The sequence below is a fragment of the Rhinopithecus bieti genome, unplaced genomic scaffold, assembly GCF_001698545.2.
Source record: "Rhinopithecus bieti isolate Rb0 unplaced genomic scaffold, ASM169854v2 scaffold_3734, whole genome shotgun sequence".
Classification (NCBI taxonomy): Eukaryota; Metazoa; Chordata; class Mammalia; order Primates; family Cercopithecidae; genus Rhinopithecus; species Rhinopithecus bieti.
This window is the reverse complement of record NW_016804423.1, coordinates 4102990-4117299: the sequence shown is the minus strand read 5'-3', so window position 1 is coordinate 4117299 and position 14310 is coordinate 4102990. Positions and strand designations below refer to the sequence as shown.

Here is a 14310-nt window from a genome sequence, read left to right as displayed (position 1 = left end):
CAGGAACTGCAGCCCCAAAGCGTTCATAACCCCAGTCTCTCCTCGGTGTGTAGTGAGGCAAATACACCCCCTCTGAAGGGCCAGACCAAACCGGGAAGTGACCCTGACAAAATAAACTCAAGAGGTTTCTGTTTGAAAAGGACATGTCACTTTCCCCCACAAATCTGATATTTAACATCCGTGAAGGTTAAGTTAAAAAAAAAAAAAGTTACTCTAATTAAACAAAAAAGCAACTAAAAAGTTCCTTCCTTTTGAGCCACACAGAGATCCAAGAAAGAGCTCCTCGGGGCTCGTGGAGCATTTCCTCTGGGGACCTTGACATCATGGACAACATGCACCCTCCCTCAGAGGACCCTGTCTGAACAACTCCTGTCTTTGCTGTGGCCCATGAGAGGGGCACACCATGTCCCCAAAACCTCCTCTCCACTTCAGTACTAACAGGGGCTAGGACCACACACACCATGTACCTGGGTGCCATAGCCCTCAGGAGTCCTGGACAGGTGGTGTGGACTTTACAGGCCAATCCACGAGCCACTCCCGTATCATGGTCACAGCTCAAAATTTCTGCTCACTAGACACAAACTTTAATCAGCATACACTCAATAAAAACTCAGAGAAAGGTGCTTCTAGCTCCAAGACAGCCCATGAGCCATCCCATTGGAACTAGACACTGTTCTCCTGCTATACCTTCAGGTGAGAAATCTCTCCATCCACAAAAAGGAAAACACCTGATACATACCAGAACATTTAAAGAAGATTCTGTTCTAACAAGGAAAATAAAATATCACAGCAAAAGGAACAATCAAAATGTAACGCAACAAAAGCTTATTTTGTAAATTCAGTAACACTCCCCTGGCCTTGGTAAAACAAGAAAACCAAAGGTGTCAGCCCGTATGTCTTCCCACCCCCTCGAGTTCAATAAAAAAAGAGTCTTACCTGCTGTTACTTTATTTAGAGTCACTAAGGAACTGAGGACCTTGTTAAAATTCTGCCCCTGATACAAATCATTTGCATCAAACGTCTGAAAGGAAAAATTAAACAAGCAAAATTAGTAGAGTCTTACGTTGGGTGCAGGATGAACTAAGTTCTCCCAGCAACGCGAAGACGATGCTCAGCCTGAAATCCTACGGAGACCACACAACCTGCGACAGGGAGACCAGCACGCTCAGTCTCTCAGTCCTGGGCTAAGAATCCAATCAGAACCCTCTTACTTACGCGCAGGGTCCCCCCCTCGGCATTAGGCCAATTCCCTACCCAACACCCGCCCCTGCCCCTCTTTACACGCTGGAGTGTGAGCTCATTCACGGGGCCGGGGAGGGGGCGGGGGGGGCGGCGGGAGAGGCAGCAGGCTGATGGCATTCAGCAAGCAAGCAGAGGTGCTTGCTCAATCCTCCTCTCCTTAGATTAACACAGAGGCCCCAGGCAGGGCGTGCTACAGAAGTTCTTTCCTAGACACAGAAAAGGGAAAATGACAGCCAATTCCAAAGCTAAAGCAGCAAAAGAAAATGCAGACATCAGAGAGCAGAGTGGATATGAGGGAAAAAGGAGGAAAGACAGGAGAAGCAGATCCCAGATAGGAAAGGGGTAGGGACAAGAGAACACCACCACCCTCAGAGCTCTGAGGCCAGGACCAGGCAAGCCCACAACCGCGTCCCCTCCAATCCAGGGCTATCTAGAGCCCTGGGACCATGATGGAGCTGGTCACGTTGCCACTGGCAGGCACTTCCCACCACTCATTTTGGAGCTTGGAAAGGTAAAGCACATTGGTTTGCCTACGTATGTGGCAACTAGAGTCTAGAACGCGTGTGCACACACACAGCCATGTCAAAATAAACACAGCTCTCAGGTACTGCTCAAAGACCACATATGGCTTCTGGTCACCAAATAACCTCAAGCAAAAATAAATTTAACAGTCAAATCATCCACAACTATATTCCAGAAAAATTAAGAAAAAATTTCTTTCAGAGGTGCAAATAACAGAAAGATGTATTTAAATAGCAAAACGTGTATCCTGTTGCCCTATGTCCTGAGATTACCGGAAATGAGCATCAGTGGACAAGGGCCCCACCTTCTCTCCAGGGCTATCCTCTCCTCCTGTCAGTCCTGCCCTCTCCCCACACCTCTAGCAGCCCCTGCCAGAAGCCCCACTTCTCCTCTTCCTGCCTTCGGTCCCCTCCCTTTCCTGGCTAATCCTTATTCATCTTGCTTCCTGACAGAGCCCTGCCTTGACAGCCTTGCTGCCCCCACCACACCCGGTCAGGTCCCCAGCCAGGCTCCCTCAGAACATGTGTCATGATAATTTGATGGTGGATGTCTACAGGCCTTCCCAGACTAAAAAAGCTGCAGTGGCAGATTGTACATCTCCCAACACCCAGCACAGAGGCTGGTACACAGTTAGAAGGCATCCGAATGGAGACGTGCACCAGCATCCAAACAGCCACCCACCCTGCAGGCGCTGCATGCTGCTGTAATGAAGCTCACGCCAAGAGAAGCTAAGAAAAGTGACACCAAATGTGAAAAAGTCCTGCTGTATTATTCAAAATTCATCTTCAGCTAAAGGCCTTCTGTCTATAATTTTTCAAATAAGTAAAATAGTCATGAGATGTTTAAACATAAAAAAAGAAAACCAGACTTGGAAAACTACCTCAGGAGAAAAGCCATCAAATCACTAAGAGAGTCAAGAAAGGAGCTGAAAACCAGAGGTCACTTTCTTGAAGTTCACAAGGAAATACCGAAAGGAACCACAAAACGTAAAAGGAAAGCTGTGAACACATTTAAGCATTCTATGTGCTTACCGATGCCATTTCTAACAAAGCACAAAATATAACTGATTTCATGAAGCTAAATCCTTTCTTTAAAAAACAGTCCTTAGAACAGATAGTCTTTAGAATCATCTTTAATACAGAATACATTTGTTGTAATATTATTTAAGTAGAAATCCCAACTCAAATGAGAGCAGCATCTACGCTGACATAACCATCTATAACAAATACGGGTTAAGCTGCATTTTTAAAAAGGAATTAAATTTTAGGCCTCAGCTTCCTTATATGCAAAACATAAAATTTCTCTTCACCATAAAATGTTTAAATAGGAGATCTGAATGTCTTTCAGCTCTACAGATCTAATCTTAGAGCTCGGAAAATTCAAGTCATGGTATACTGCAAAAAGAAATACATACATAAATTTCTACTAACCTTCATAGTGGCAAGGCAGCAAGTCACAAAACCCAGAACAACAGGATGTGAAAAATGTGAAGTTTCCTGTTATTCCAGAACTATATATCTTTCTTACTTGGATACCAGGAAGCATCTGATTGGCTGAAATTGCCCACCAATGGGCTTCAATATGACATCAGAGCTTAAGTGAATCCACACACCACACTTCTGAACAGGAAGCTAGACAATGAGATGAGGCAAATCCCTACCCCTGAGAGGGGGAAAATGCACATTCCCAGCCAATAGAATGTTTCGATTGAAGTGCTTCTCTAGAGAAAGATAACAGACTATTTCCTAAAATAGAAATCTATTCAACAAAAAACAAACAGAAAAATCTGAGTACAGAGAAATTTTGTACTATGGGAATAAGAGGGAAGTCTCAGAACTTTTGTAGAAATCTCTCCCCAAAAAGTAAATCAGTGTGTCTATAGGAATTACCATGACATTTAACACACTAGATTGTTCCCCTAGGGTTATTAAGGCAAGTGTCTTAGACAGGATTCATTCATTCCCCACCACGACTTGCTGGGTGCTTTAGCAGTATTTCCACTCTTGGCAAGGCAAGGAGCAGCAGGATGGAAGGAAGTGCAAACCATATTCCATTGTCTCCAGGCCTCCTTTTGGAAGCCTCAGCCTCAGGAGCTGCAGTTCTCAGCAGGAGCTGCACATTAAGACCTCCTGGGGGGGCTGTAAAAGGGCAGGATACTCCAGCAGCGCTCTGGAGAGACTCAGACACCAAAATGCCAACCCTCTTCAAGTGACTCTAACACACAGCCAAGGGTGAGAGGCGTTCCTGGTGAGGTAAGGAAGGTCATTAGGAATCCTGCCCAGCAGAAGGCTCAACGCCAGCACAGGCACACTTCCTGCCACCTGGACCACCTCGCACAGGCACCATGCTAGGGAAGAGGGTGGCTGCACAGACACGCTTCGCCCCAAAATACGCGTTAGGATCTATCCATTTGGAAAAATATATTTCAAACACTCACACTTACCTTTTCATTAAGTGAATTAAATGTGCAGCAGAATGATCCCATATTCCTAAAATGAAATCATCCTACCAGTTTTCCACCAGAAAATTAACATTAAAATTACTTAGTTTATTTTTGATCTTTTACTCTCAATAGAAATTACATAATGAAATACAATACCAAATCAGGGATAAAAGAAGCCCAGGGTATTCAAACAAGGACAGAAAAATACCTTCTTAAAAGGGGAGTGGAGAGGGGAGTTCCCACGGTCTAACACTAAATGGCACAACACAAGGCAGCACGTTGTGGGAAGGAGGCCGCAGCGCTGGAAGAAGGAAGAGCGCTGGGTCTATGGAGTAGAGCCTCCCTGACCACCTGCTTGCTACAGCCCTGCACTGGGCCCCTCAGGCCTCAGACTTCTCATCTTCACCAGGGAAAGGGGAACACGCTTGAGGACAGGAAGCAGCAACTGGAATGCCCCACGCCTTCAGAAAGAAAAGGGCACAGCAAATCTCGCTTATCAAAACAGACCTACAGATAACTCCATTCTGCCATGGAAAACTCTCACTTTTAAAAAATTCAAAATAACCACAAGAAAAAGCCCACCGAACAGGGAGAAGAATCATCTACATTACTTACAGGTCAACCCTCTCATTTAGAGATAAAAATGAAGCCCTCAAGTACAATGACTTTCTCAACTCTATTCTCACAGAGTATGTTTGCTGGACCTCATTTCTCTTGCAATGCTTTGCAGAAATTGCTTCTTAGGAAGCTGAATTGTAGCTGGCACTGTTTAGGAAAATTATCTTGCCTTCTATGAAATACACAGGCCATATATAAAGCAATTTGGGCATAAAATAGAACGGCCAGAAGATACTAAACTATACAGACCATAGAAGAAAATAGTGAGACACAGAGAAACTATCTGAGGAAGATTTCTGCGATCGTAGGTCGGAGAACCTCAGCCACAGGGACAAGCGGGATGAGGGGGATTTCGACAAACACTGGGGAGACACTGGAAGGAGCCGACAAGCCTGGGGATCAAGTTGTACGTCCAGAAGACAATGGCACGGAGGAGGACCAAGGGCACAGTTTTTTAATTGAATGCCAAACATCATTAATATTTAAGACTGAGAGAAATCCCCCCCTGAACCAAAGAAGAAAAACATGTCTTCAATATCTCACCCCCATTGTCTTTTCTGTGCCTTCACTGAACAAGCAGTTCCTGGGCACCTATAAAAGCCAGACATTAAGTCTGTCCAAAATTCTGGGCCACGGAAAACAAGACTGTTCTGGATTAAGAGACTCCGCATGCCATGAGAGGCCCCGCACTGGACCGTTTTGGATAAACCATCTACAAAGTGTACTTGGGAGCACCTAGGGAAACGTAAACACAGACTACTATCAGATGGTGTTGAGACATCATTACTAACCTTGTCATGTATGACAGACATTACAATTTTGGCTATGTGGGAACATGGAGTTATTTTTGGAAAGGTCATTTTGAAGGATTTAGGGGCATAACTTCATGATTAATATAACCCAGGTTAAAACATGTCAGCATATTCAAAAACACAGAATAAGTTTTTTGAAAAAGTTGGACTTTCAGGATAGAAAGCAGATGTAGGAGGCTGTGGTCTTCCAGCTCAGTGGGAATGCAGAGAGGGAATGGGGCCACAGGGCAGAGGCAGTGCAGGGTGAGGAGCAGTCAAGTCTGGAAAGATACACGGGATGTGGCCAGGTGAGGGGAGGGTGTTCCAGGCAAGGGAGGAAGCAACAGAAGGTATGGGGAGCTGCTAAGGCTTTTCTTCCAGCTACTGACATTTCTCAGACAAAAAGATGGCTCCAACACCATGGCAGTTCCCTCTGCAGATAGGGATCAGGCACAGATGAGCCAAGGCCACAGTGGTGCAGTAGCTCATCCACGGTCCCAGGAGACTCCTCATTCCTAATCCAGTGATCTTTCCTGAACCCACACACCTCCCAGTTCCACTGTGCAAGAATGGGCCACATGTCTGCACACCCATGCACTGCAAACTTCTACAGCTCTACAGCTTTCAGTGTCAAGCAGGCGCCATCCTTCCACAGATCTCCATCAACAAGACTCCAACTCACACCCCTGGGAGATCACCTGACTCCATCCAGAAGCCACAGTCTTGAAGCAGTTGCTTCCACCACAAACTCTTGCCCTAGCACACACTGAATGATCGACTTCACCCTTCAGTCATGGGGGCCCGAATTGTCCTTACTACCCCAAGACTCACCGCAGGATTACAGACACCAACACGAACGAGGACAGCCTCCCCGGCCTGCTCTGGGGGCTCACTCGGGACTCTGGGGAGCTGTGCCAGCACCCTGACTGTCCTGCCTCTCCCTCCCCTGAATTCTCAGGCCACAGATGCAGAACTGTCACTCCCCACACTGTCTACACAACAATGAACAGCCTAGCACCATTTCGCACTGTAACCTCTAGTGGTAATCATGACCAGCTTAAGGCCATTTTTAATAGAGTATGGACAATGCATAATCACAAAACCAAACAGCACTGCCCGTGAAGATGAGTGTCAGGAACATGAGACTCGACAGCAGGCCTGGCCAGGGGGGCTCATGCAGGGCAGACAGAAACCCCACAGACCTCAGAGCAGCAGGAAGGGGTGCTGACCCAACACACCGCCAACACCCTTCCTCCAAAGACCCTGGCTGCGTAGACTGGGCCTACCAGCAACTGGAGGGAAAGAAATGTAAGCCGCAGACTCAGAGCGGGGGGTCCTGCCTCTCCCATGTGGAGGGGGCACCTTGGCCACCAGGTCTACAGCAGCCCCCCCCAGGTGCACTCTGACACAGGTGCACTGTGGAGGCAGCAGCACACAGGCCACCCACGCACAGTTCTTGTCTAGGTCCCGGGCACCCACTGTGGGATCCTCCAGACTCCCCTCCACTTCTACAGACTGCAAATGGAGTGCCCTTAGGCGTGCAACCTGTGGGAATGAACTTTGATCAACAGTATGCCATTCCCCTTGAATCAAAGAAAGGACTGCTATAATATTCCTAAAGTATCACAGCAATTTTTCTTTTAAAGCATCGCTAAATTCAAGGCAGGGCACAGGCAGTCCACTAGTAATAATGTCCTGAGTGACTGTAACACTCAACACCCATGAGGAACTCTCAAACGAGTTTTTCTCACAAGCATATCCATCCTATTCCTCAGTTTAGGGAAAAACCTAGAATTACATAATCCATAGAGAGGGTTAAAATTATCTTCACAGACAAAAGAATGCATCGATAACCCAGCCAATACCAAGAGATACTAATGAAGACTTAGCTGTTTTCATTTGGAATGGTTTTTGTTTTTAATAACACTGGCCAGTCTTGGCTATCCTTACATGAGATACAATTTGACAACAAACTTGATGGGAAAAAAAGGGGGGGGTTTTAACACAAGGACGGCACAGAAGACACCATAAGGTCTAAAGCCCACAGGACGACGGCAGTTCACGCAGGACACTCATGCAGTTCACCAGCCGTCCATATCTGCTGAGAGAAAAAGGGAGCACTGTCAGAAATTGACCTGGGACCAGGGACACAAAGCAAGACCATCCCAGACAAACATGGATGTGGCCACTCAGTACCCAAGAGAGGGCATCCATCCCTAAACAGTTGGTAGCTGCAGGGTGGACAAGTCTCCACACAGCTGTGGCTGTCCCGTTCCTCACCCGGGAAGGGAGAGAAGCTGTATCAGCTAACCTCTAAAGTCACTTCCAGTTGTAAAACTCAAGGATTCCTCTGACACAGTGTATTGTTTAAAAAAAAAAAAGACATGATTTTGAGCAAGAAGGACCAGGGTCAAGAGAGCTGGCTGAACAGAAAATGAGAGAAGGGTGAAAGTGCGCAGTGAGGAACTCAGCAGCTGGCTACACGACAACAAGAGAAAAAAAAAATGAGTTAAGGCGAGTGGGCATTCACCCCTCTGTCCCGGAACTGCATCTCCCACATGTGGTTCCAGAGAAAGGAGGCTCGGCTTGGAGATGACCAGGAGGAAGATGAAGGACGCAGCAGGGAGTGCACTGGGCTCTCCCCAGAGAGGCCGCTGCCCAAGGCTGGTCAGGACCCCTCCCACCTAGGGGCCGAGAGAGGTGATGTCCACAGACACAGAAAGACGGTAGGGAAAAGTCACCCTGGGTGTTGAGGAAGAGGAGGAGGAGTCATCGAGTAGTCCATGGTGGCAGAAAGCAAGCACCTGTCACGTGAGTCAGAAATGGCTTCTCAGAGAGGGTGACGACTGTGTGTGCTCCCAATGGAGGCACAGACTTTGGAGCAGAAAAAAGGAAGAGGGGTGAGCCCATGCAAATGTGGACCTAAGGCCACCATCCATAACAGGCGTATTAGGAGTTCGCTGTCTGGTATCCCTTCCCCACTGCTGTCCAGTCTCTAGGCCCAGGCTGATTATTCCTGGGCACCCAGCTCTCTGACTCCTAACCCCACAGAAGAAACTGAAGCCAAAGGTGCTGGAACCAGTCATCGAAGGCTACAATCTGGCCCAGACTCAACTTCCAGCCTTAATTTTTGGCATGCCTCCAAAGGAATTCGATTTTGGCATATTCCTCATTTTATGGTTACACCAAAGCAGCCACATTTATTTTTAAGTTTAGTTCCTGAACTAACACCTGACAAAAGGAGGACTCATTTGGACATGAGGAAGATAGGGCTTGGCTGGTCACCAGCATCCATCTGGCAGGCTAAGGCCCTTAGGGTGACCCTACGTGTATGCACAGGCAACATCAGGGAGCTTATAGTCACCCCTGCTCCCAAATATGAAAACCTCTGGCCAGAGGACGACTATTAGCAGAAATATCCACAGTGGTTTCCAGGATAGCTTCAATCAAAAAGAGTATTATTGTAAAATAAGAAGGTTTCAACAGGCACAAGTTCTAAGAGCTGATATCGACCCAACCTAAAATTTTCACATTCAGTACACTACGTTCCAACTTCCTCCACCTCTCAAATCCAGGCTCACTGCAGCAGACAGTACGGCTGCTTTCATTCACTCCCCCTGCCCTTCAAGGAAGAGTCTGCATCGGGCCCAGTGATATCCATCAGCTTCCTACAGGCTGGGGCAGGCCTGGCCACACGACTTTCTCTGGCCAATGAGATATTGAGAGCTGAAGCCGGCTGGGTTTCTGGGTCAGGTGGGGACTTGGAGAACTTTTCTATCTAAAGGATTGTAAACGCACCAATCAGCACTCTCTGTCTAGCTAAAGATTTATAAACACACCAATCAGCACTCTGTAAAAACACACCAATCAGTGCTCTGTGTCTAGCTAAAGGTTTATAAAAGCAACAATCAGCACTCTGGAAAATGAAACAATCAGAAGCACACGGGTGGGGCCAAATAAGGGAATAAAAGCTGGCCACCCGAGCCAGCAGCGGCAACCCACTCAGGCCCCTTCCACGCTGTGGAAGCTTTCTTCTTTTGCTCTTCACAATAAATCTTGCTGCTGCTCACTCTTTGGGTACCCACTACCTTTATGAGCTGTAACACTCACCGCGACGGTCTGCGGCTTCATTCCTGAAGTCAGCAAGATCACGAACCCACCCAGAGGAACAAACAACTCTGGATGCGCCACCTTTAAGAGCTGTGACACTCACTGTGAAGGTCTGCAGCTTCCTTCACTCTTGAAGTCAGCGAGACCACGAACCCACCGAAAGGAAGAAACTCCAGACACATCTGAACATCTGAAGGAACAAACTCCAGAAACACCATCTTTAAGAACTGTAACATTCACCGCAAGGGTCCGCGGCTTCATTCTTGAAGTCAGAGAGACCAAGAACCCACCAGAAGGAACCAATTCCGGACACAATATGACAGAAGAGGCAGACACCAGCTCCGAGCAGAAAGGACGCACACTGGTTCTAAGCAGAAGGCTTGGGAGCCTTCAGGTGTTCCAGCCAACCTCCCATCCTTTTCCCTTAAATGAGAATGGCAAGGCTCAAAATGGAGCTATTCTATCAGCCTGGATGCTGACGAAAGAAGACACTTGGAGCAGAGCAACACCTTATCTGCAGCTAACAAATACTGACATAATAAACCTTTGGGGGCTGTAAAATGCTGAGATGTAGGAACTGTTTATTAACACGCCATCATCTAGCAAGAGGTGGCAACGTGTCCATATTCCATATTTTCCCCAACAGAACTTACTCCTGAAAGAGAGGAAATGCATCTTGCAAAAACAAAAACAAAACTCATTAAGTGAAGCAGTCAGGTCACTGAGAGTAACTTTTATCATTTTAACACAACATAAAAGTGAATAACTCTTAGCTGACTAAGACACAGAGAATTCTCCATTATTCAAAATAAAGAATACTTATCAACAGAGTACTTATTCCATGGCAAACAAGGTTTTCCCTTTCTTCCCAAATTCTAAACGTAGTAATCACATAACTGCTAACGGCTGCTGTTTTACAGAAACCTCCAAGAAAAAAAAGACACAAATGCAAGTCGGCCCTGAAGGAGCACATTCTTTCACAGAAGCCTCTCGGCTGCTGATTCTCTCGGCTGATCCAGCACCATGTAGGAGGAAGGCAGGCAGGGGAAGGATGGATGGCAGCAGACTCTCACAGACATGCGCTTGGCTCCACCCTTTGCCTGCATGCACAGATGCTGCTTATCCATTTCTATAGGCAACTCACTCTGAAACTCAGTGGCCCAAACGACAAGCATCTGTTGTCTCAGTTTCTGCGTGTCAGCGTTCAGGGCAGCTTAGCTGGGTGAATGTGGCTCTGGGTCTCACGGGAGGTCGTTGAGACGTCAGCTGGAGCTGCAGGATTCTGGCAGCCTTGAGGCCTCGCCGGGACTGAGGAGGTGCTACCAAGACAGCTCCACGGCATGGCTGTGAGCAGGAGCCCTCAGTTCCTGAGTCCTCAGAGCATGGACAACGCACTCCACAGAGTGACCCCAGGGCACACGCAGAAAGGAAACCAGGGCCTGCAGCTTCAGGAATCCTATAAGCTAGCCTCAGCAGTCAGGCAGGCCGTGCTCTGTTCATTAGAAATGAGTCATCAGCCCCACCTGTACTCAAGGAAAAGCGAACAAGGCTCCACCTACAGAAGGGAGGAGCGTCCAAAAACGGGAAGACATTGCTTGAAAAATCACCAGCAGATCCACCCACTCTCAGGGTGCTAGGTTTTTCTGTTCCAGCTGAGTGACCACACCTTCACACTGGATGTCAGATGTCACAGCCACTCTGCAGAGCAGACACAACCTGACGAAGAAACAGGTCACAGAAGAACACTTCAATGTTTGAGATTTGAAAAGCTCCCCTACTGATACCCTGATATTAGTGACTTTGCCTCACCCTGCCTCCAAATTCATAGCAAGTGTAGAAATTCAGGAATATCTTCCACATAATAGAAATGGCAAAGCAAGCTACATCACAAGATTGTGTGATACGTCATAATGTATAACACAATGTACATTATGAAAACACTTCATATAATAAAGATCCTGTGTCAGAACCTTTCCACTATGAGTAAGTAAACCCAACTCAAATTGGCTTAAACAAAAAAAGGTTCACACAACAAACAAGTCAAGAATAGCAAGAGCCACAAGCTCAGAACCAGGAGGCTTTCTCCGCCTTTCCTACTCTCCTAAGTGTGCGCTACAGTTTCAGGAATGGTCTCCCTCATCAGGCAACAGGACCACTGGCAGCCCCAGGCCCATACCACCAGGTCAACACCTCAGATGCATCTCACTGGACCCAGAGCCCACCACATGAGCCAATTTCACAGCCAGTGAGGCAGAACAAGGAGAGCTGTGCAAGGAGCCAACAATAATGGACACAGCATTCTAACAAACCCCCACATAAACATGTATGAATAATTTACAGCACACAATTTCAGACAGTCCCCCAGAGCTAAGTGACATCACTGTAGCACTAGGGCCAAATGTAAACAAAGGGGATCCCAGGCAAAAGGACACATGGTGACCAGCTCTACTCCAGCCCAGCTGCTTTCACACCACCCTCGCAATACCCTCACCAACACGCACGGCAACCTTCTTCAACCCCGTCAGCACTGACACGAAAGCAGAAAGAATGCCTCCTGCCTCCATGGTAGCGCTGGCTGATGCACCTCTATGTAGACCCCAAAAACCAGAGCAGGGAATGGGGGAAGCAGTAGTCATCTTTTTGCTTCTCCTCACTTTCCACCATCTCAATACTGACAGAGAGGTCTCTGCAATGTGGAGCGCACGCTTTCTGGGCTCACTGAAGCTTTAGCGGTCTACATCACCACCAGTCAGCTCGCCTCCTCCAGTAACTTGATGAGGAAGTTATTCTTCACACAAGAAATTGTTATTTTTGGCACAGCTCTGGAGTGTGGTTTGCAAAGTTTAAAAATATAATTTTGTCCTATCACTGTCAAATGGAATTTGTGATTTCAGAGCAAGAGTAAAAATGAATCTTAAATAAGTGTTGCTATTAAAAGTTTAATGCAAATGGTCCATATTGCTGGGGACATGTGAAAAACAGAAATCCAGCAGTATGTTTTCGCCTTCCCTGCTTCTGTAGATTTTGTACTTAATCCCACCTACTCCTACACCCCAGGGATAAAATTAAAGTCTGATGATGAATGCTATCAATTACGGCACTTTCACCCAACATGCACCCAAATGATTTATTTCACTTTAAAATGAGAATCAAATCTTATTCAATTTTGTGGATTCCACTGTATCAACACCCAAACACTAGGACAGAGAACACGGCTTCAAAAAAGAAGTAACCAAGGATTTTAGGTAGTTTCCAGGAAGGGGAGGGAGGAGCAGAGCGGGGAGGCAGGAGCACAGCATCGGAAAGGCAGGCAGGGCTCACCCTGCCAAGATGCTCTCTGCCTTCTGCAGGCCAGGAGCAACCTCCACACGAGGCAGGGAAGGGCAGCCCTACCAGGCAGGGGAAAGGAAGGACACGTCCCTGCCTAGGACCACAGCGTGCTGTGCTGGCCCGCACACAGCCCATACCTCACAGTGTAGACTGCATGCCAGTTTATCTTACAGGCAGAAAACACACACACACACACACACACACAAACGAGCTCCCAAAAGACAGTGTGACAAACGTTACAAAGGCAGAACCAAGATCGGAGCCCACCAGCCTGGCTCTGCCCACAACACCACACTGCCAGCCAGCAAAGGACACCAGGGAACAGTGGTGTCCCACCACGATCATGCAGGCAGACCAGGCAGCACTCAGGGGAGCAGGGGTGGTCTCAGACACAACTCACGGCACACACACACAGCAGCCCATACAGCCTACACAGGCCCCCAGACTTCTGTCTTCGACTGCTAGGAGCACACGCCTGCAAAGAACAGCCTGGCTGTCACCAGAAAGTGAACACATACCACAAAGAAGGATCTGCGCAGATGCAAGACACCAGCTTGGGCTAACAAATAAGTGAAGCAGTAACATTTACAGCTACAAAGGCAATACGCCCATTCCATTACCTTCAAAACTCAAGCAGTTACAACACTCCAGGTTTGAGAAGTTTCTCAAGATGGCCGACTACAAACACCTATCTAACTCCCATCCCTCCCAAGGTGCCGCCGAAATGGCAGAAAGAAAAAGCTTTTAAAAATTAACAGAGAAAGAACCCGCTTAGTGCAAAAAAGGAAGGGAAAGTCTATGAGCAGTCTAAATAGGGTCTGAGGAGATTCCTGGGGACGGGACGCAAATGGAATCTGAACAACCTAACAGTTCTGAGCAGCACTTGTAGGGCAGCCCCAGGAGCACCAAAGACAGTTTTCTAACACAGGAAGGGGACACACGACGGACTTCAGCACGACAGCCCCTTCTTCCTGATGGGAAGCCCGGCACCCAGACCCCTCTCTAATTAAAGAGAAACTGCTGCCTGCACTGAGTCTAACCGGAGGTGAACTTGACCCTCTCTAATTAAAAAGAAGCCTGCTGCCTGCACTGGATTCTAACTGGAACCTGACGCACCACTAGGCCCACACAAGTCTCTGAGAAAAAAAAACAAAGGCAATTCTACCCAGAAGCGAAATCCCCCGGGAGCTTCACGCCAGCCTGGACTATCCCCTATCTGAAGTGTGACACAGGAAACAGGTGCAGAGAAAGTGT

General features: G+C 47.4%; 1 protein-coding gene across 12 annotated transcripts in view; it reads right to left on the bottom strand.

Annotated features, from left to right (window-relative positions):
- Window positions 1-14310, bottom strand: part of ARHGEF7 (Rho guanine nucleotide exchange factor 7) — a 146588-nt gene that overhangs the window by 100627 nt on the left and 31651 nt on the right. For 7 of the 12 annotated variants that reach the window (XR_001884685.1, XM_017868230.1, XM_017868231.1 and 4 more), the window contains exons 1-2: window positions 3195-3271; window positions 937-1021 (exon numbers count right to left, since the gene is read on the bottom strand). Coding sequence is in view for 6 of the 12 variants with exons in the window: in XM_017868230.1 (XP_017723719.1) it covers window positions 937-1021; window positions 3195-3200 (91 nt within the window). In the remaining 6 variants the exon portion in view is untranslated. Of the gene's footprint in view, window positions 1-936; window positions 1022-3194; window positions 3272-10870; window positions 11047-14310 lie in introns of those variants that run through there. The other 5 variants (XM_017868234.1, XM_017868236.1, XM_017868235.1 and 2 more) reach the window with 2 other exon arrangements.